This window comes from Pseudopipra pipra, chromosome 2, assembly GCF_036250125.1.
Source record: "Pseudopipra pipra isolate bDixPip1 chromosome 2, bDixPip1.hap1, whole genome shotgun sequence".
Classification (NCBI taxonomy): domain Eukaryota; kingdom Metazoa; phylum Chordata; class Aves; order Passeriformes; family Pipridae; genus Pseudopipra; species Pseudopipra pipra.
In genome coordinates, this window is record NC_087550.1 from 63,498,210 (window position 1) to 63,518,701 (window position 20,492).

General features: G+C 40.9%; 1 protein-coding gene across 2 annotated transcripts in view; it reads left to right on the forward strand.

The window, feature by feature from the left end:
* FAM124A (family with sequence similarity 124 member A) overlaps positions 1 to 20,013 on the forward strand; it is a 44,491-nt gene extending 24,478 nt beyond the window's left edge. Inside the window, exons 3-5 of one of the 2 annotated variants that reach the window (XM_064645770.1) lie at positions 2,845 to 3,584; positions 14,310 to 14,462; positions 15,133 to 20,013. In XM_064645770.1, the coding sequence (XP_064501840.1) occupies positions 2,845 to 3,584; positions 14,310 to 14,462; positions 15,133 to 15,201 (962 nt within the window). In that variant the 3' untranslated portion in view covers positions 15,202 to 20,013. Of the gene's footprint in view, positions 1 to 2,844; positions 3,585 to 14,309 lie in introns of both variants that reach the window. The other variant, XM_064645769.1, reaches the window with a different exon arrangement.
* Positions 20,014 to 20,492: the final 479 nt, after the last annotated feature.

Sequence of the window (20,492 nt, forward strand, 5' to 3'; positions counted from 1 at the left end):
GTAAAAAGTTTAGAATTGTAAAATACTCTCTCAATCCTGGTAGTAATTACCTCTTAGCAAAGTTAGTGCTTGCCAACTCAAAAAGAACCAATCCCCTTCTGTCATAGAAAGGGGGAAAATGTAACAGCTATGAGAACTGTGAAGCTTATTTTCAAATAGATGCCTCAGCATTTTGATATTTTCTGTGGGATTAACTAGTAACACAGGAAGGCTAATACATATGCAGAGCTTTCATTTGCTTCTGTAACAATTTGCCGGGGGCAAATTGAACTGTGTCATGAGAAACGGTGTTGTTTCCCCTCCTTCTTTGTCAGATGGAGCAAAAGACTTGTTAGTAACATAGAAACAATTTGCAAATTAATGTCAGTTCAGGGAAAGTTTCCTCCTGCCTCGTATTTCTGCTTTTCTTAAGTTTCCCTTTTTCTTACCCAAATAGAAAGGGCTGCCATTTTAGAAGCACAGAAACCACATAATGAAAGGTGTAAAAGCATTACAGGAAAAGCATAACATAAAATAGAACTGAAGCTCTTTCTCTACTGATCTGTTACACTTTCCCCCCTTCAACTGAGTTGCTTCTAGCTCAAAAAAAAAGATGATTTGCCCTGCTCTGTGTATAACCCCAGCTCCTAATGATGGCTTTGTGCTGCGCCTCTGAGGCTGGTTCTGTGAGCATCTGGTGCCGATGGGTACAGGCAGTGATGGCTGCAGAATACTAATGCTGGCACTGGCTCCCACAAGGCTCTACTTGTGAAAAATGCTTTAGCCATTCAGTGTCCATGCACCATGCTGAGCAACAGGAGGACAGAAAAGCCATGCTCAGGGACTTTTTTTCAATGCAGAGCAAGAAGGCATCAGCAACGATGGCTCTCTGCTTCACATTGTTATGCCCAGCCTTCTTTCAGAGCTCCAGTCATTTATATGCATAAATATCAAGCCTGTCACTTGTTGCAGGCTTTGATAGCATTTGTGTAACAAAGGAATCAGAGGGAGAAAAGAGCTGAACATCTTCTATTCCAATCTTAGAGAATGAATGACTGCGTAGCTATGGTGACTACTTTCTTTCTGGTTTTATTAGATCACTGTCCTCTGCAATTTGTTTTCCTTCCTGTCCTGCTGCCCCATGTAAAGGCCCATGAGAGGACCTCCCCTCACACACCCCTTTGTTTTACTCCCACACTGTGACTACCCCACATGGGGATATCTCAAAGAATTACCTACCGGTAACGATTGCCACAGCAAAACCTCTAGCCACATACTGACACAGTTTTTCTTTTTGCTTCAATTTTTTTTTTTTTCCATTAGCTATCTGACAAAGTCACTCCACATCACCCATTTCACACAGAGATACAAGAACTCTTCTGTAATTGTATTTTTGATTACTTATTTGATTTTTCTCTGTCTCCCTTAGGCAAGATGCATGCTTGCTATTTGCTGTGCATACCATATCTTTCTGCAGCTTCAAATTGAGGCTGATGGTATGTTTACCAGCCATCTCTGTCTGGACAGCTATGAGTTGCATCTAGATTTCCTCTGGGTCTTACAGCTATTTTGTATTGAAAGACAACTAAAATACACTACTCGTATAAAAGCTGCTTTTCCATTAAAGCAATTGGTGAAGTATCACAAGAATGTTATTCTGATGCCAGGAAGGAGGAGGGAGAGGTTTGTACTGATTGCTAATAGGACAATCCCCCTGTTAAATGTGGGCTGCACAATTAAAAGCTTGGGAAGTCTTTCTGAGTTTTCACACATTTGGGCTTTGTGCCTAGGCTCAGGGTCTCAGACATGGAGGTGGTTTCAGAACACCACACAAGGGGAAGCATTTCAGCAAAAATATCAAGGTTGCATGGCTAATTTATTAAACTGTCTTGGATCACCATGCACATGCATCTTTATTGGCATGCAACTCCAGCAGAACAGAAGTAACAATTTCTACTCAGCCCTCCAACCACACATTGCTCCACTTCTGAGCTATCAAAGAGGTTTCAGGGACAAACAACAGATAGAGCCCCTGTGAACATTGCCAAGGCTAACTAGAGGTTTCTTTCTTCCCCCGAGTAAGTGTAATTTTTTTGTGCTTCCTGCTTTTATGAGTCTTCCCTAATCTTATAAAAACCTTGAAGTAGTAGTATTATTATAGTCTTGATAGTCTGAAGATATAAACAGTGGAAGATTTGTTGGGACAAGTAATATATTTTCCTGAAGAAAGACTTATGTGCCTGAAGGCTTCTCTGCTTTTTTTTTTTCCCCACAACTGTATCAGTTGGTGTAATAAAAGATATTACTTCTCCCTACAAACTTCACCTTACTTATTAGAACAATTTCCTCCAGGACACAAAACATTCTTAACTGAGTGTTAAGAAAACTCCAACGTCAGGGTAATAGAGTGGAGTTCAATGGTGTGATTTCCATGGCCGAAGCCAGTTGGCACAAATTAAAACAAGGTGGAATGAACATTGTCCACCGTGATCATTCTGCACATCACTAATATCCCTTTCACCCCCACTCTACATCAGTATTTTTGTCTTTCCTACCTCTCAGCTATATGGAGCAGCTCTTTTCTAACACATGAATACACATTGAGTAATGTCTTCTGAATGCTACTTCAGTAGAAACAGTAACTCTTACGGTATGCATGATGAAATTTCTCTGCCTTCTGACTGTCTTCTTGGTTGCTGTATCTCTGTACATTTTTTTTGTTGTTTAATACAGGTGAGCTTGAGAGAGATAAAAAAAAAAGCCCACTGTGACTGAGCGGACAGTGTCTTCTTTAAGGATCACCTAAATGTTGTCAACTTGGTTACAAATTACAAAATTAAAGGATTTTTTTTTAAAATATTTCAGGTGAACTTTCTGTGGAAGGCATACAAGACCCATTCCTTGTAAGTGTACATATTATCACAGACCCAGGTGAATCCAAGACTCTTCAGCAAGCCATCGATAAGCTTCTAGCCTGGATCCATCCAGACCTCCAGCTGTTCCGAGTCTCAGAAAGACGAGTGCCCAAGAAGCGCAGGAAGCCAGTTAAGGCTGGTGTTTCTCAGCCAGCTCTTGCCATCATTCTGTTTCTGCAGGAGGAGTATGGAGAAGAACCAATCTTGCAGCTCCACGAAACCTTTCAGCGGCCACCTTGGCATTACCACCACACAGAGCTAATGCATGGGAAATTCCTCCCTTACATGCCTTGCAGCCAAGACTTTTACACTTTGGCTCCAGAGACTCCTCTGTGGGCCATTCGCCCAGTGCACTACGGGAAAGAAATGATCCGCTTCACCATATACTGCAGGAACGAAAACTTTGTGGACATTTTGAAATTGTATGAGTTAATATTGAAAAGACCTGTATGTCAGAAAAAAGCAGACTTTTGTGTTTTTCCTGTCTATTCTAACATGGAAATAGACATTCAGTTTTCTTTAAAGAAACTTCCAAAGGGCCAGGTGCCAATGACGACAGAGTCAGCAGTGCTGGAGTTTAGAGTAAAAGATGTGGGGCAGCTTGTGCCTCTCTTGCCCAACCCATGCAGCCCCATCAGTGAAGACAGATGGCAGACAGAAGACCATGATGGAAATAGGATCCTTTTGCAGGTAAGTTCAGTACAAAGGGAAACAGAAGCACATTTCTTGGTTTTGTGCAGGAAAGCTTAACCTGAAAAGACAGAAAAATAGCCTTTTTTTTTCTAGGAGAAAGAGCCAGGACAGTACTGCTAAACAAAGAATCTGAAACCCCTTGCTGTGTGTGTAACTAATCAGAAAAGAGTGACTGATATTATCCAGATATCAGTTAACCTCAGTTTATGCTAAGAGTGATGTGAGGTAGCTCTTTAAAAAGTACAGAGAGAAGGAATTATGAGCCTGACTGAAGAAATGATGGCTGTTGAGTTTTGTTTTATAAGAAATATGGGCACAGAACTGATAGGGAGTTCTAAAATAGCCCTCAGTTATGAGATTTTTATGGAAGACAAGCAGAATTCCTGATGGTACTCATTTTATTCTAGCACCGCTGGGTGACATACTGCATCTCTCTTTTGCACAGTGATTATCAGGATGAAGAGAGAGGTGATGAAGGAAAAGAAATGCATCCTGAAGAGCAGCCTAAGAGAGACATTCCCACAGACTCTCCTTTTGAACTAATCTCAAGTGCTTGTAACTAAATCCTGAAAGAGAGTTTATTTGTTAGGACATCTATAGGCACCATATCTGGGCAATGTATCAGCATGCTCTGCTTCACTACACCACATCCAAGGGAGATAAAAAGATAACAAGTACCAAGCTTTTAATAGCTGCCTGCCCTGCAGAGAGTGTATCTGGCAATCCAGAGCCAGGTTAATATGCATTCTTGCACTGCAGAGGTATTTATTGCCGCTTACATTTGTATCGAGGAGCGCAGGCCCTCACCTTTGAAAGGCAATTGTTCAGATTTCAAAGGGTATTTTTTTGGACTGAATTTCATTCATGTGGCTTGTCCGGTTGTCTGGCCTTGTTTCTGTGGAAGAAGTGTTGGGGATGCCATCCTTCCACCATACAGACCTCCCAGCATGCAGAGAAGTGTGTACACTGTGTGTAGCACAGTGCCTCAGGATTTGTAGCTCCTGGGATTGAAAATCCAGGTATACAGGGCATCTGTGCTCTGGTGAGTCAGACCCAAGTGGTAGTGAAACCTTTCGATGCTGCTTTGCAGATGCCACCCTCAGAGAAACCCCATGCCAGAGCTGAAAAACACACATATAGGGCTGAGAAGGGCAGCCTCCTTGCCCATCTGGCAAGACAGTCACCAATTTGTCAGAGTTACTGATTGTACTGTAGGCATATCCATGTCTGAGATAGCTTGTAAACTGAAGCTCACAAGAGTCATCATGAAAATTATACACAGCAACCACACTCACAAATATCCCCTTTTCCCTGTTCTTTCTCAGGAGGTTTCTGCTATGTGGTTTAACTTTATGGGATCTTGCACCAGTTTCAAGTAAATTGAAGGGAAGGGTAAAAAAAAATAGGGCTTCTAAATAAGGCTTTTGATTTAAAACCAGATTTCAGAAGTAACAGATGCCAGGCAGTACAGAGGTAAAGCAAGACTTGCTGAGCAGCAGACTGAGGTAAAACCTGCAAAGAAAATCAAAATAAGATTTTAGCCATATGTATCAAAAAAGCAAAAGCCTGCTAAGTGTGGCCTTCAAGTGAAATTAATTTTCATTTCTATTTTTGGTGAGGATGATGATGGAATTCATCACATTTGAAGTGTGGTGAAGCAAAAGAAGTTTAATATATGCAAAGTGGAAGGAAAACAGAGACTTTGGATCTAACTTATGCAATTACGAAATCCTGAAAACTAGGTCCTGGTATACAAGTTTTAAGCTAGTCTGTACAATTAGAAGTGGAGCTCTACAACTAAATCAAAGGGAAAATGTCCTGTTTGTACTCAGGTACCTACAAGCCACAAGTGCAACATGTGGAAAGAAAAGTGCGTGCAGTCTCTGGTGTGTACTGGTGTTACACACCTAAGAAACGTGCAAAGTGTTTGTGCCCATGCATTGGGTCCCAAAGGCCTCTCCTGTCTTCAACTCTGGACTCCAGAAAGGTAACATCTGATAGGTGCAGGTACAGGGAAGGGCTCTCCCCCCATGCAGAGGAATGGTAAGACTGTCTTACAAAGAGAAACTGGAAGACTAGGGTCATCTGAGCCCAGCTAAAGTAAGTCTAAAGGGAGCTCTGACTGTGCTTGGAAAATAGACAAGAAGGTAAACAGCAGGAACAGGAAAAGGCTGTTTCACTAAATGGTTGTTCTGACACAGGAACAAAAACATTGTCAATAAATAGATTTTAGTTGGCAGTGTTCAGATTGATGGCTAACTACATAACAGCCACACAGCAGGTGCCAGCAGATTAATACCTTAATTTAAGGCAGGACGGTTGGTTAGGGAGAAGGAAATGATGGGGCATGGGTTGTAGGATACACTGGATTTTGTGATCCATGGACTTCTTATATTCTTTTAATTAATTCTAAATCCAAAGAAATTATAGTATCTACCTTTGAAAGTGGCAGGCCTACATTTTGACTTTTCACAGGGAGCTGCTATTATTTATATTATCCATGCCACAGCATTGGTAAAACTCTTCTTTCCAGTTATATGAACTCAAACAATGACTTCCCAGTATTTTTCAGTCTGCATGTCTGTTGGTACTTCACAATCATCAGAATACTGCACCTCTTTAAGGATTAAAATTGCAATTATACCAAAAATGATAGATTTGCATCCCTATTAAATTGCAGGCAATGTTTAAAGTTTCAAGTTTGAATATACCTCCATGATTAGGCTAACAAGATGTGACCTCCGTGTTTTTCTTGGTGTCCTCACAGGGACTTGGATACTTGCCAGCCAGATTGATCCATGTTCTTAATCCATTTTGCAAATGCAATTATCAAGGGGCTTAGATAAAGTCAGTGCAAGAGAAAACAAAGTTATTCATGGGTAAGATAAGTCTGCTTAATGCCACAGAAACTATTCCTTCATTTGCAAGGAAGCCCTTCAGAACTATTTTGTCACAGTAGCTTTTCCATATTGGCAAATGAGCTCCAAGGGTGCAGCTACATACCAGCTGAGGCACAAAGGGTAAGCTTCAGTTGGCTGTAGCAAGAGCAAGGCTTAAGAACAGGATTGCATCCTGTGGGAAGACGCCCACACTGCTTCACCAATGCTAAGCCCAGAAACAGGAGCTCTCAGGAGCTCTTGTCAGAGCAGTGGGAAGAATATGTAAATAGTGTAGCTAAGAATCTACCATATACTGGTATACTGAGTATACAGGTTTGCAGGTCTTGTCCAGATTCCTGGCTGCCTGTGGGCATAATCCACACAGAGACAGCTGAAGTTCTAATCAACTTGTTACTCCTGGCAGTGCAACATGGGAAGCAGGAAAGGTTCATAAGAGATTGGACTGGCTTGGGCATGCATGTTTGAAAAGCAGGGGTAGTGAGCTGAGAGAAGAAAGTGCACAGATGGCTTCTTTAAATCATGAGAATAACTTTCAGTAGGATTGGAAAAGTAAAATAATATTTTGACAGAATTTCTTAGCTGCTCTGTGTGAGGTGGAACATACAGACATATTCAGGAGGAAGGTGGATATCACCAAATGAGTATTTCGTCTAGGCAGTGGCTCAGCACTTAAGCATAAGACCTACTGCTGTTTTGTGTGCCAAAGGGTACCTGAGCCACCAAGAAAAGATGTCTGGACAGATTAGACTCAGGACCTACAGGAAGGCTGTGCCTTCCTGGAATGCCAGACAGGCACCCTAGGAGATACTAGCATGTACCAAACATGTATGTCGAGGCATCTGAGTCACCATGTAATAACGAGTTTCTTGCTGAAATCTGCCCTCATTGATCCTCCTCAGCACCAAAAACAAGACAAGTAAAATCAAAGAAATATATGGTTTGTTACCAGTCTGTGGTAGTCCTACCTGAAATAAAATAGTCAGATCAGCTCCAACTGAGACTAAAAGAAACATTTTACTCTCCTCTGCGGCATAAGGAATGGTTTGCCCCTCAAGCTTATCTTTGCTAAGGAGAGGCAAATCTTGGAGGCATGGAATCCACTTATTTTTACGTTTAGATTTAGGACTCAGATCAATTTGGTCATGGTTGCATTTACTTCAGCTGACCAACCAGACCCTTCCAGACCTCAGCTGGCTCTGCCTTTCCTCTCCAACAAAAAGGAGTATTCCTTCTCCTTCCCCTAGTTTCCAGTTTGGGTGCCTTGATGGTCATCCAACATTCATATGACCTCGATAAAACATGTAAATATTCTAAGAGCATTAGTCAATCTGCTGCCATTTTAGATATGGGCCTTGTGGCACCTCTGCCATGTCCCTGATGGAAGCATACAGCTATTTAGTATCCTGAAAACTGAAATGCTTTTGTCTGCCTGCAGTGTCAGCAGGCTTTGTAAAGAAATGGTGTAATGATTTGTGAAATGGTTAACAAAAAGTCAGGCTGGATGATAAAATATATGCCTGTAGTCTTAAATGCAGTTAAATCATGTCATCCCTGTTACTCAAAGCATTACCAAGAGCAGACTCTGGGAGATAAAGGAAAGAAAACACACTCACTACTATAGTCTGGAGTCACTACAGGTAAGTACACGTAGAAAAAAGAAAGAAGAGCATCTAAACCAGAATCAGAGGAGGCAAAAAGACAAAAACAGGCAAAAAAAGGGCAATTTTGCAGAGAACAGTTTAGTCTGCAGGAAGGGAAATGGAGGTGAGAAAAGAACTTCAAACTTGCTTGAATTAATAGTGCAGATAGAACCAAACTGAACACAAAGAGGAAGAAAGACAAGAAAAGCATCCACTGGAGCAGGTTGCCCAGAGAAGTTGTGGATGCCCCAACCCTGCAAGTGTTCAAGGCCAGTTGGGATGGGGCTTTGAGCTGCCAGGTCTACTGGAAGGTGTCCCAGCCCATGGTGTGGGAGGTTGGAACTAGACAATCTTTAAGGTATGTCCAACCCAAAACATTCTATGACTGTTATGACAAGCAAGGATGTGCCCAGGGCATCTTTACAAAAATTACTTTTAGTTTGTTTAGAAACCAGAGAAAAGGACAGTGTTTGGAGCAAAAATTGACTCAGTCAAGGGAGGTGCCTTAAGCTGATCTAATTAGTCTGTAAGTTTAATACTAGTATCCTATTGTTTAAAGTCTTTAACTCTATTTTTCCTTTCCTTTTTGTGACACAGGTGTTTGGTTCTCCTTAATACTAATGACTGGGGTTTTTTGGGGGGGGGCATAGTGAATCAGTCAGTAATTCAAATAAGAGGAGATTTTTTAGTTGTTTTTTTCTTCAACCTAAGGTACTTTATTTTTTTTGTTAGTGCAGTTATGTTTCATGGCATACTAGGATCTCTTATGACTCTATACACCCAGCAAAAACTCTTGAGAGTGAATATATTTTGTATTACAAAGCACCCACCTTTTCTAGTTTTGTAAACACACTCTAAACCACTTTTGAAATACATTCAACTTTAAATCAAATTTGTGCATTTTGTTTTTTGATATCTTGTGCTTCTGAATACATTTTTTCAAGTCTTTCTTTCAAGTTAGATGTATTATGGTGATACTGAGGACTAACTTCTGCCATTTTTTCTTGTGTTGATTTTTTTCCTGGATCAATCCCACTGGTTTAAATACAATTAAATGAACACCATTGCACTCCTGTTGAGCAAGGCAGGCAAAATCTGGGCTTCAATGGTGATGTCATTGCTGTGCCGGCTGGGTCCTGACCTCAGCAGAGCCTTGCTGGCAGTTCTTAATACAGATAATACTTAAGGAGATCTCTATCTGCTTTCTTAAAAAGCAGATAACTTAAAATAGACTGCAAGAGCACTCATGGATTTTTTTCTGTTAGGTCCAGGCAGCCCAAGGCAAAAGTGTATTTCTGCAAGCTTCGCCACAAGTTGTTTATGGCATTCCCAGATATTCATCATGAAATTCTTCTGCAGCCCATTGTAAAATACAAAGACTCTAAATCCCTCCAGGCTTCACAAAGATTTGTGCAGAGATTATAAATGAGCACCAGATTAGCGCCAGATGAAAAAATCTGTTCTGTTAGAGAGCTAATCTGTTCAGTCAATGGCCGGGTTTGTTGCGCATCTCTGTGGCAAGGTCTGATAAACCTGTGTCCCTGTATTTGGAATTTCAAATCAGAGTGTCATTTTGGATCATCTCTTTGTCCTTTCAGATGACTGACCCCCTCTCTGGCATCTCTGTGGTGCTTGTACCTGTTGCAGGCAGCATGGCTGTACCAGGAAGGGCTCTGCCAGGCTGCGGGGAGGTAACAGGCAATGCTGAGAGCAAGCCATGAGAAGGCTGAAGATGAGGACTTGCAAAAAAAAATTCATAAAATTAAAGAAGATGCAACTGTTTCCAAAGCCAATGGCAAGCTTAAGGAGGTGGGAGAGGCCTCCTCAAAAAACTAAAGAGAAGCGATCACACAATGCAAAGGCTGGATGCAACACTCCATGTACCATACCAGGGTGGCACAAGGGAGCACAGTCAATGGGCTTGGCACAGGACTAGGAGCTAATTTTGCCTGAGTTTTAATCCTGGCTAAATCATTGAATCCTCTCTGTGATCTCTGACAAGTTAGAGAATGTAGATATAGAAAAGTCTTATTAGTCCACATAATCCAGTTCTCTACAATATAGGATTAGCCTGTAAGCTTTATTCACTAGTATTTCATGAGATGGAGCTTCTGACGCACTACCTGTTCTGCAGTTGTGCAGTCTGGTATTCTCATAGCCAGAAAAGTCTTCAGTTATATTGCTTTAAGATGAAAGTATTAAAATAATATCTCCCTATTATTTCCCTTTTCTGCCCATGTAATGAAGACCAGCATCGGAAAATAGGTCTTCTAAATCTGAATTTATCTAAAAAAATTATCGAGATAAGCAATTCCTCCTGTAAACAGAGCTGTTCGGAAATAAGCTGTGTTAGTGATGTCACTTGGCCTGCCCTGCAGGCAGACATCCTAAGGCAGGCTGTACTTGTCCTCTTCTCCTCTGATCCACCGTTACCGCCTGCCAGGCCAACTGGGCTTGACCAGAAGCTGTGACTCAGTATCAGGATTAACAGCAAATACCTTGTATAAAATGAAATGCCTCTGTCTGACCACAGGAACATTAAAAGAGCTAGGGAAAAAAAGTTTAAAATAACAAAACTCTAAAACTAGTATCTTACCTAAAGTAAATTGTTGTTAGTTTTAGCCCAGATACTTAAAGTTATTTGACTGTTTAGGGCAGGTTGCCCCTTCCAAGTACTTCCACTTAGAAGTGCATTTCCCCTTTCCTTTGAATTTTTACTTTTTATCTGCATTTTGGATAGAAAGTTCCTACATGAGAGCAGAGGTTTTAGCAGGCGTGTTTCATCTCACCTCATCCATTTATTCTGGTATTGCCCTTGGGTTCACATCCTCTTTGGTGATGCCTTGGGTGAGCATCCTTTTGAGTCCTGAAAATTTGGTTGCACCTGTAGTCATTGTGTTGCATATCTACAATCCCAAACTAACAAAATCTGATTTAAACTAGAGGGTTTCAAAATAATAGAAGGAGCTCAAAACAGCTGTTCTTATGTCTGTGGTTTACTCCCAAAATGCTTAAGATTTTCCTTGTATTAATAAATTACACATGCCCGGCAGCATTCCCAGTTGCTGAAATCCCTGTAACAGAGTGGCCTGTGTGTGTGCTTGTGAGCCAGCCAGGATACAGCAAATACGTACAGTTACACAATTGAATTGGACCAACTATCTCTTAATAGTGGTGACCTGAGAGACCAAATTAAATTACTTTTTCTTTGGAACAGATGTCAGAAGTTATGTCAATAAATAAGAAATTATTGCCATCATCTAAAAACATGAGATTTTTATTAGTGTGCAAAATGTCTCTTGTATACACCAAAGCCAAATAAACACATGGGAGTCATCTCTGCAGGATTTGGTTCAGCTCCAAATCACAGACACCTAAAACTGATGTTTACTTTCAGGTATTTTTGTGTCAACTACAGTCTGTGTTCTTACTGTAGTTGGTGGGTATGTTCTCAGTGCAGCCTAAGGACGTAGAAAGAAATTCAGCTAAACAGACACAAGAATTCCTTCAGGGAAAGCTGAATTGCTCGCCAGACTCCATTGGCTGTATTAAGTAGACAACTAAATCCTACCCAGGATGCCTGTGTATATCTATACACATATATTCGTGTGTATATATACATATATATGTATATATATACATATATACATGTGGACAGGTGGTATAGTCTGTGCAAGGTAAAGATAAGGCTTTTGTACTGCTCACAGAACTCTCTGCGGTGTAAGTACAGATCTGTTCCCAAAAGCCAGTTCCCAAAAGTACAGTTTCGTCCGAGTTGTTACCAGTGGTCCCATCCTTACCTTTTCACAAACAGGAAGAGGAGACTTGCTTGAATCCTTGATTTCTCTGGATGCTTGATCTACCAAATTATCAATTAAGTCCACAAAAATACAAGAATAGCGTGAAAACAAGCCATGGTGGGGCAATCCATGATTGTTTCTCTTAGAGGTAGAAGTGTTCTGGAGGTGCTTCTGTTGATTCACCAAGCATGATGGTTGAGTTCATGTAACATATCTGATAACAGAGCTACTGCAGAAAAAAAATAGTACCTTTGGTTAATGCAAACAAAATATAATGAGAGGTGTTTTCTTAGACAAACCCATCAAAAGAGTGATCTGGTTGTATACTTTCAGCGTGTCATATTCTTATTTCAGGGTTATCCAAAAAATGGCTTCATTTAAGAAGGAGCTGGTATTTTCTTCATGGGCACAAGCCTTTTATCTTGCTGAGTATTTTTTAAGCAAATTGGTTTATGCATTGCATAAATAAAATAATGTGTGTAGAAGTCTAAAGTGATTTCTGACTAATGTTTTATTGACAATTGACTTGTTCTATTTGACTCATATGTACTCAATTTCTTAATTTCTCCATTAATTCATTTAATTCTTTATGGCACTAAGGAAAACAGTTTACTGTATTACACAGAAATAGGTTATGAATTAACGTATTTCATTACAGATATATATGTGTATATATATTAATCTACAACATCTAAGTGAACTTCTGTGGCTTGGCTGTCCTATAAATCTCTACCTAACTGATTATGAATGAGCAAAACATTTTTTGCAGATGTGGAAATCCTTTTTTGCCTCTAAAATCACTTCAATAAAAAACAGAAGATGGTTATGACAGATATAGGTCACTAAGACAATGTGATGTGCACTAGCAAGATGTTAAAAGCAGCGATGTATGGAGTTCTTTTAGAGACAGGGGATACAAAAGACCTCCTTTGTTGCCAGGTCTCAGCCCTTTCTGTCATGTCATATAATCTCTTTGCTAAAATGAATAAGCTCTGTCTTTATCCATTACTTGCCCTGTAAGACTCTTTTCCTGCTGTTGTTCTTAGAAACCTTTTATTAGTTTGTGGTTCAGTTTTTTAATAGACAGTTCGTCTTTTTTTTTCCTGTGGCTCCATTTTTATCAGTTCAAATTTATTCTTTTTCACATATGCATGATTTGAGTCATGTGCAGCATTCTGGATGAGGCCTTAGCAGTGTTGTCCATAGTGCGTTAAGACTTTTTTAACTCACTTGAAACTGCCTCATATCATGTTGTCGCAGCCTTGTCACTTTAATAGCACATAGTGATCAGGAATCCCAGTTCTTTCTTTCTCCTTTGTTGTTTCCAACTGACAAGTCCCATAGCTGAGATTATTGTTTATCTTCAAGAATATGTATCTTGCACTTTGTCCCATTAGTTTCTGTCCCTTTTGGGAGAGAGATAAAGCATTTTTTATTATGCGAGAAATTCCAGTAACAAGAATTTAAATTAAACTTTTTGAAAGGGAAACTTCTAAAAGCCTCACTGAAATAAATGAGATGATGAAAAACCTTCTGATTGGTCGAACACAGTGCAGTTACCCACGCATCAGTGTCTAATCCCATAGGAAAGCCACCTGGCATCCAGCCACTTGAGAAGGATATTGGCTCCCCCTTTGTCACAGCTGCTTTCCCTGTTCAAATGCTTGAGTATCTGACAGGCAGACAACTGAATCCTGCCATAGGACTGAGATTCAGGTCCAAATTCAGATCATAGCCATCAGTTTCAGTCTTCAGTCTACGTGTCTACAAGCAAATTGTATGTCTGTGCATAATGTCACTATGAGCTAGATAACAGAGCAAGTGGGTTCTAGGGTGCACTGCTCAGCTAACCAGATGTGAAAGAGAAAATGTGAAAGAGTTGAAAGAAGTAGTAAATTCTGTTGGGAAGACCAAGAATGAGCTTGCTTGCTGAAGGCTTTCTGATGTTTCAGAGGGGAAAACAAAAAAAAAAAACACAGCAAGGAAGAAATGAGAAATGATCATTTTGGTAACATATATCTTCCATTTATTCATTTTTGTTCTTCAGCTGTCCACTAAGGCAGTAATGTAGGAAGAGAGAATATGAATGAATCTGAACAAGTCAATAGGAAGTGAGAATTTAAAGCTAGTGTAATTCAGCCCCCAAGGCAGGGCTTCTCTACCGTTTATTCTTGTTGTCTTTGAGGCTCCTTATGTAAATATTTGGGATTTTGGCAGGGTGGTTTCTCTTTGTTACTAAAGTGAAACATTTGCTACAAGCATACTGACTGAAGTCTGCTTTGTAATTATTTGCAGTAACAACTCATCAACGGAGACTTTATGGTTGTAAAACTGCCAATTCTGTATTAATGTGATCTTCTTTTTTCCCTCTCCTGGCTGCAGCAAGCACGCAGTTGGTGTAGGAAGGCTGCAAAGCAGAGCAAGCAATCGTATCCATCTCTGTCAACAGATTCCCACTTCACCACTCTGCCAGCCTTTCTTCCTCAGAGCCACCTATCTATCTCTGAACAACCACAAGAAATGGGTCAAAAAAAGGTACATCCCAAGAACGGCCTTGGTCATTATCTTGGTTTCTCCCAGGAGGACTTGAGACACAGTGATGAGGGAGACTTCACGCACAGATCCAGCAGTGCCTCCAGCATTTCATGGTCATTTCAACGAAGCAGGTCTCTGTTCTGCTTGCCCACAGTGAACTCCTCTTCAGCGTCAGAGACATTTCATTTCAGTGAACCATTTCATTTTTTAAATGCTGGGTCAACTGCAACCAGGTTAAAAACATGGAAATGCAGTCCCAAGCTTAACATTGATGACTTGGAAGGTGCCCAAGAGACTGATGTGGATACAGGGATGAAGCTGTCCTTCTCAGACCTGTCTGTGGTTTCTGCATACTCTTCCCTTAATGGATTTTGCAGTGAGTTGGCAGACTCTCTTCCCCTACAGAAACAAACTGTCAGTAAGGCTAAACAGGCGGCCACCAGTGGAAGGCCTGTTTCAGCCATGTGCAATACTTTTGAGTCAGTTGATGATTCATTGCGTTCTCTTTCTGAATGGTCTTCCAGCTCTTTCACATCAGCATCTCCCACCAAGCATCACAAACAGTCCTTGAGAGCAGCTCCATGTTCTCTGGACAATCATGCTTGCCCAGCTTCACCAGTTAATGAAGAAGAATTTTACATCTGAGGTTTCTCTATCTTATACCTTCCAGGGCAAACGTGTTCTACTTGTGAATGGCAGCAGTGGGTCCACCTTGAGCATACAGAAGGTTCCTCGCTGAGGAGAAGGTGATGCAGCAGAGCACATTAAATATTTGAAGAAAATACTCAGAACCCTCTGAGATGGGTATTCCCAAACTAGGTACAGTAAAGCAGTCTGAGCTTGTGCCTTTACCTTTGTACTGGAGGAGATGATCAGCACAGAGGCTTTTCCACAGCACTGCAAGGTGGATGTTTTCTGTGACTGACCCTTTGGTGGTGAAAGAAATGCCAGAAGAGGCATATAGTATTCCATTTTAATTTGGCAGAAAATGAAGATTAATTTGTGATACCAAACTGCTTTAACTTTATGAGAAATTCCTTTAACTCAAGAAAGACGGGAGAAGAAAGGGGTCTTATTTCACTTTCACAAGTTCCAAAGGCAGCTCTAAGCACAGCAGGTCCCAGCAGTACCTCTCAAGTAGAGTCAGGCAAGAAGTTTCCTGTGAGGAGACACACGATTCCTTCTAACCTCTGAGACCTGGCAGTGGTGAGGAGGGGGAGAACCACAGAATCATCAAGGTTGTAAGAGACCTTCAAGACTGTCTAGTCCAAGTGTCAACCTAGCACTACCATAATCACCCCTAAAACATATTCCCATGTGCCATATCCAGCTGCCTCTTGAACACTTCCAGAGACTGACTCCACCACCTCCCTGGACAACTTATTCCAAGGCCTAACCACTCTTTCAGTGAATAATTTTTTTCTAATATCTAATCTGAAACTCCCCTGGTGGGGGAGGTTAATTTCTGCTCATCCTTGCACTTGTGACATGGCAGAAGAGACTGACCACCACCTCACTACAACCTTCTTTCAGGTGGTTGTAGAGAGCAGTGAGGTCTCCCCTGAGCCTTCTTTTCTCCAGGCTAAACAGCCCCAGTTCCCTCAGTTGTTCCTCATAAGATTTTGCTGCAGACCCTGCCCTACCTCCATTGCCCTTCTCTGGACTCACTCCAGCACCTCAATGTCTTTCTTGTAGTGAGGGGCCCAAAACTGAACACTGGATTCGAGGTGTGGCCTCACCAGTGCCGAGTAAAGTGGGACAATTGCTGCCCTGGTTCTATACTGGCCACACTGTTGCTGACAAAGGCCAGGATGCCATTGGCCTTCTTGGCCTCTTGGGCACACTGCTGGCTCATATCCAGCTGGCTGTGAATCAGCACCCCCCAGTCCCTTTCCACTAAGCAGCTCTTAAGGCACTCTTTCCCCAGTCTGTAGCTCTGCCTGGGGTTGTTGTCACCCAAGTGCAGGACCCAGCACTTGGTTCATGTTATTGAGCCTCATACCATTGTCCTCAGCCCATTGACCCAGTCTGTCAAGATCTCTCTGTAGAGCCTTACAACCCTCCAGCAGATCAACACTCCTGCCCAACTTTATGTCTTCTGTGAACTGACTGAGGATACACTCAATCCCCTCATCTAAATCATCGATGAAGATGTGAAAAAGGACTGACCCCAATACTGAGTCCTGAGTAACACCACTAGTCACCAGCCACCAAATGGATTTAGTTTCATTCACCACCACTCTCTGGCCTTGGCCATCCAGACAGTTTTTCACCCAGCAAAGAGTACACCTGTCCACGTGCAGCCAATTACTTCAGGCGAATGCTGTGAGAGATGGTGTCAAAGGCTTTACTGAAGTCTAGATCGACAACATCCACCACCTTTCCCTCACCTCCTAAGTGGGTCACTTTGTCATAGAAGGTGATCAGGTTGGTCAAGCAGGACCTACTTTTTGTAAATCCTGGGGGCCTGATACCCTGATTGTCCTGTAGATGCCAATTGATGGCCCTCAGGATGATCTGCTCCATGACCTTCCCTGGTACCAAGGTCAGGCTGATAGGCCTGTAGTTTCCCAGATCTTCCTTCCAACCCTTGTAGATGGGCATTATATTTGCTAATTTACAGTCAGCTGGGACTTCTGTATTTAACCAGGACTGCTGGTAAATGATTGAAAGTGGTTTGGCAAGCTCTTTTGCCACTTCCCTCATTACTCTTGGGTGCATCCTATCTAGGCACATAGGTGTCTGACTGGAACCCTTTCCTCCTGAATTATAGGGGCTTCATTCTACTCCCTGTCTCTAACTTCCAGCTCTGGTAGCTGGATATCCTGGGGGAAACTGGTTTTGGGATTAAAAACTAAGGCAAAGAAGGCATTAAGTATCTCAGCCTTTTCCTCATCCCCTGACACTTTGTTACCCTCTGCATCCAGCAAAGGATAGAGATTCTCATTAGTCCTCCTTTTGCTGCCAATGTATTTATAGAAATTTTTTGAAGAAGCTTCACTCCTCCCCAGGGAAGAGGAAGCTCCACTGTACCTCTGACAGGCCAGATGCAGCAAGTGCCAAGAGGGAAACATTAGAGAACATTTTGAACCCCTCCCATCCAAAAAGCCCTTCATTCCCAGTTGGAAGGGAGCTATCTGGGCTGTTGTCTGAACTACTTTTGTGGACAGGGGTAACCCAAGTACACCATGTTTGCTACTTCTAACTCAGGCAATACACAGCTTACTGAAAGATAACCCAGCATTTTTATGTAGGCCCAAATATATGACAGCGTCATGTTTTTTTAAAGGATTGTTATTTTTCTGTTAAAAAATAAGTAATGCAAAAACTTATTCTTTGTATTTCCAGTGCAAGCATACTTCTTTCTGGGTAAAACACATTTCTTCTCAAATACTTCTCTCCAAAGGGAAAACAAGTCAAATTTTACTGGCTTTCAAAAGATGTTTTTAAAATGCACATTCTTGATAACCTGTTTTGCTCTGGTTAATTTGGTATTTAAAAAAAAAAATGTAAGTAAAAAGCTAAGTACCTTCTCCAGGATTTAGGTCAAATAAACAGATTTCATCATGCACATTCTGAAAAGTATCCCTGATTGCAGCTCTGGTCTAGCCACTGAGAAAATAAGCATGTAAAAATGTGTATGTATAATGATGGATGTAGCCTATGTACAGGTGTAGATGCTGAAGGCCTACCATGATGACATTGTGGTGTATGGAATAAAAACTCATTTTTTGAGAAATTACAAGATAATTTTAATCAAAAGAATTGCCGCTTTGCAGAAAAAGGGGGGAAAAAAAAAGAAAAAAAATAGGCAGAAAAGCACACATACTCTAAATAATAGTTACAAAACGTGGAACAGCTTCCCTAGCTCATTTAAGGAAGTGCACAGTTCAAACAATTCTGGAAGGAAGCCTGGGGGAAACTGAGTACATGTTTATAGGGGAGACGGAGGAATTCCAATTAACCTGCACCCCCAGTCCAGAAGAGGCCAGAGGGATACTCAAGAGTCGGAATGCCTAATGGCTTTTCCTTTTGCGGTTGTTTTCTCCACACAGGGAAAAAGGCATCAAGCTGAAGTCTAAGTCTCCCATCTGTGAGATAGTATCGTAGCATGTACCAGGGGTAGACTTTGGCTTTTGTGCTAAACACAATGAATAAACAGGGAAGTCTATTCAAGCTCTAAGAGCACAGAATATTATCGGCCTTCTCCTACCCTCTAAAACTGTGTAAGCTTACTGCACTTTGGGGTAAACTGTTCTCTTTCTGGGACCAAAAATAGCAGTAATGAAGGATTTGTCATGGTGTGGATGTGTTTACCTTCTCTGTGCTCCCTCAGAGCCCATGAAGTCTTTCCTCTGACTTTCATGACCTTTAGATCAAATCCCCCCCTGGAACATGGTAAGCCCAATTTATCTAAAGTCCTCTTCCATGTTATTGTTTGTACCCTGCCAAAATACACTGTGAAGTCAGACTAGCCACTTTTTCCATCAGCCTGCAATTCACCATACAAGCAGTGATGCCTAGGACAGTCACGCTCCACAGGTTTAAATTTATGCTTCATTATTTTGTGTCATGTTCATGGTCGTACAAAAATAAATGATGAAATAGCATTGTATATTTATTGGACAGACATTTTATCAACACTAGCTACTTCTAGATGTGACAAACAACAGGATAAATTTGATTCAAATTGGTTAAAACTTTTAGTATTCCTTATTTGGAATAAGAAAAAAAAAAGAGCCTTTTCACAATATTTTAATAATACAGATAAGATTTGATCTGAACATGAAATAAAAAACTCATTTGACCTGATGTAGCTGTCTGATCCTGGCACTGTGCCAACACCCAAACTCCTGACAAAAGCTGAGTGGGATTTTTCATGAAGAGGAGACTTTGAAACATCTTTCCACCTAGGGCATGCCTCTAGAAGAAGGCACATCTGGGGGCCATCACCTGATGCAGCAGGAAGCACCAGTACTGGAGATCTACAAAAAAGTACAGGATAGTTCAGGTGTCAGTCCTGAGGTTCACGTGTGGTATTAATAAGCAGCTCTGCAAGCATCTCAGCTCCAAATTTCAGCACATTCCTAATGGGAAGAAAACCAAATGAGTCCCCACAGACTCTGAATTTATGCTGTCTCACTGGTTCTGTCTCCAGGTATTTCTGTTCTGTGTACTGATACCTAACTAAAAATGAAAGTTTTAATTGTTTACATTGATGGTACTTGTAACCAAATTTTGTAAAAAACTGAGTGTCCTACTGTCAGGAAAAACAGAGGTGATAGTGTACAGAAAACATTTTGTCTATAAAAAAAAAAGCCAGATTATGAAGTGAGTTTCACTGGAGGTAGGCTTCATTAATTCTCTTCTCATTATTTAAGAAGGGGCTCATCTCTTCAGTTAGTTGAATATGCACATGTTTCATGGCATTTACTTATTGTTTTGATTAAATTATGAACAATGTCCTTTAAGAACTGCAGGCTTCCCCTGAACTTTCTCCTCACCCCAGAATGCATTTCTTCTGTGAAATAAAGTAGAGATAAAAAGTCAATTGTACTTATTCTTCTGCGTGTTCATTTATGAAGTATTGCAGACTCACACATTATTTTAACTAGGCTTCAAAAATGACTGCAGTGCCACAAGCTCTACAGCTTTTGGCAGTGTGTGTCAGTGGGATAATTACAAAATAAATGTAGCAAAAACACTTTTATATTGGACTCAGCTTTGCCTCTGCAGACTGGGTCTTTTGATTCTTACTGAGGTGTTTTAAATAATTTACTCCAGTAAAGCTGAATGATAAAATAGGAGCTATGACATATATTGGTAATCTTGCATGCTTAAATCCCATCTTGGTTTGTTTGATATAAGTTGGTCTTCATAATAGTCCTTCTGTCTTATTTGTTGTCTATTATACATTTCTTTATTCCCCCCATGGGACATGTCTGCATGTCAACATTACATTATATATGCAAAGCTGTGTATGTTTGGCTTTGTTTAGTTTTTATGGGTTTATGGTTTAACATTTACATA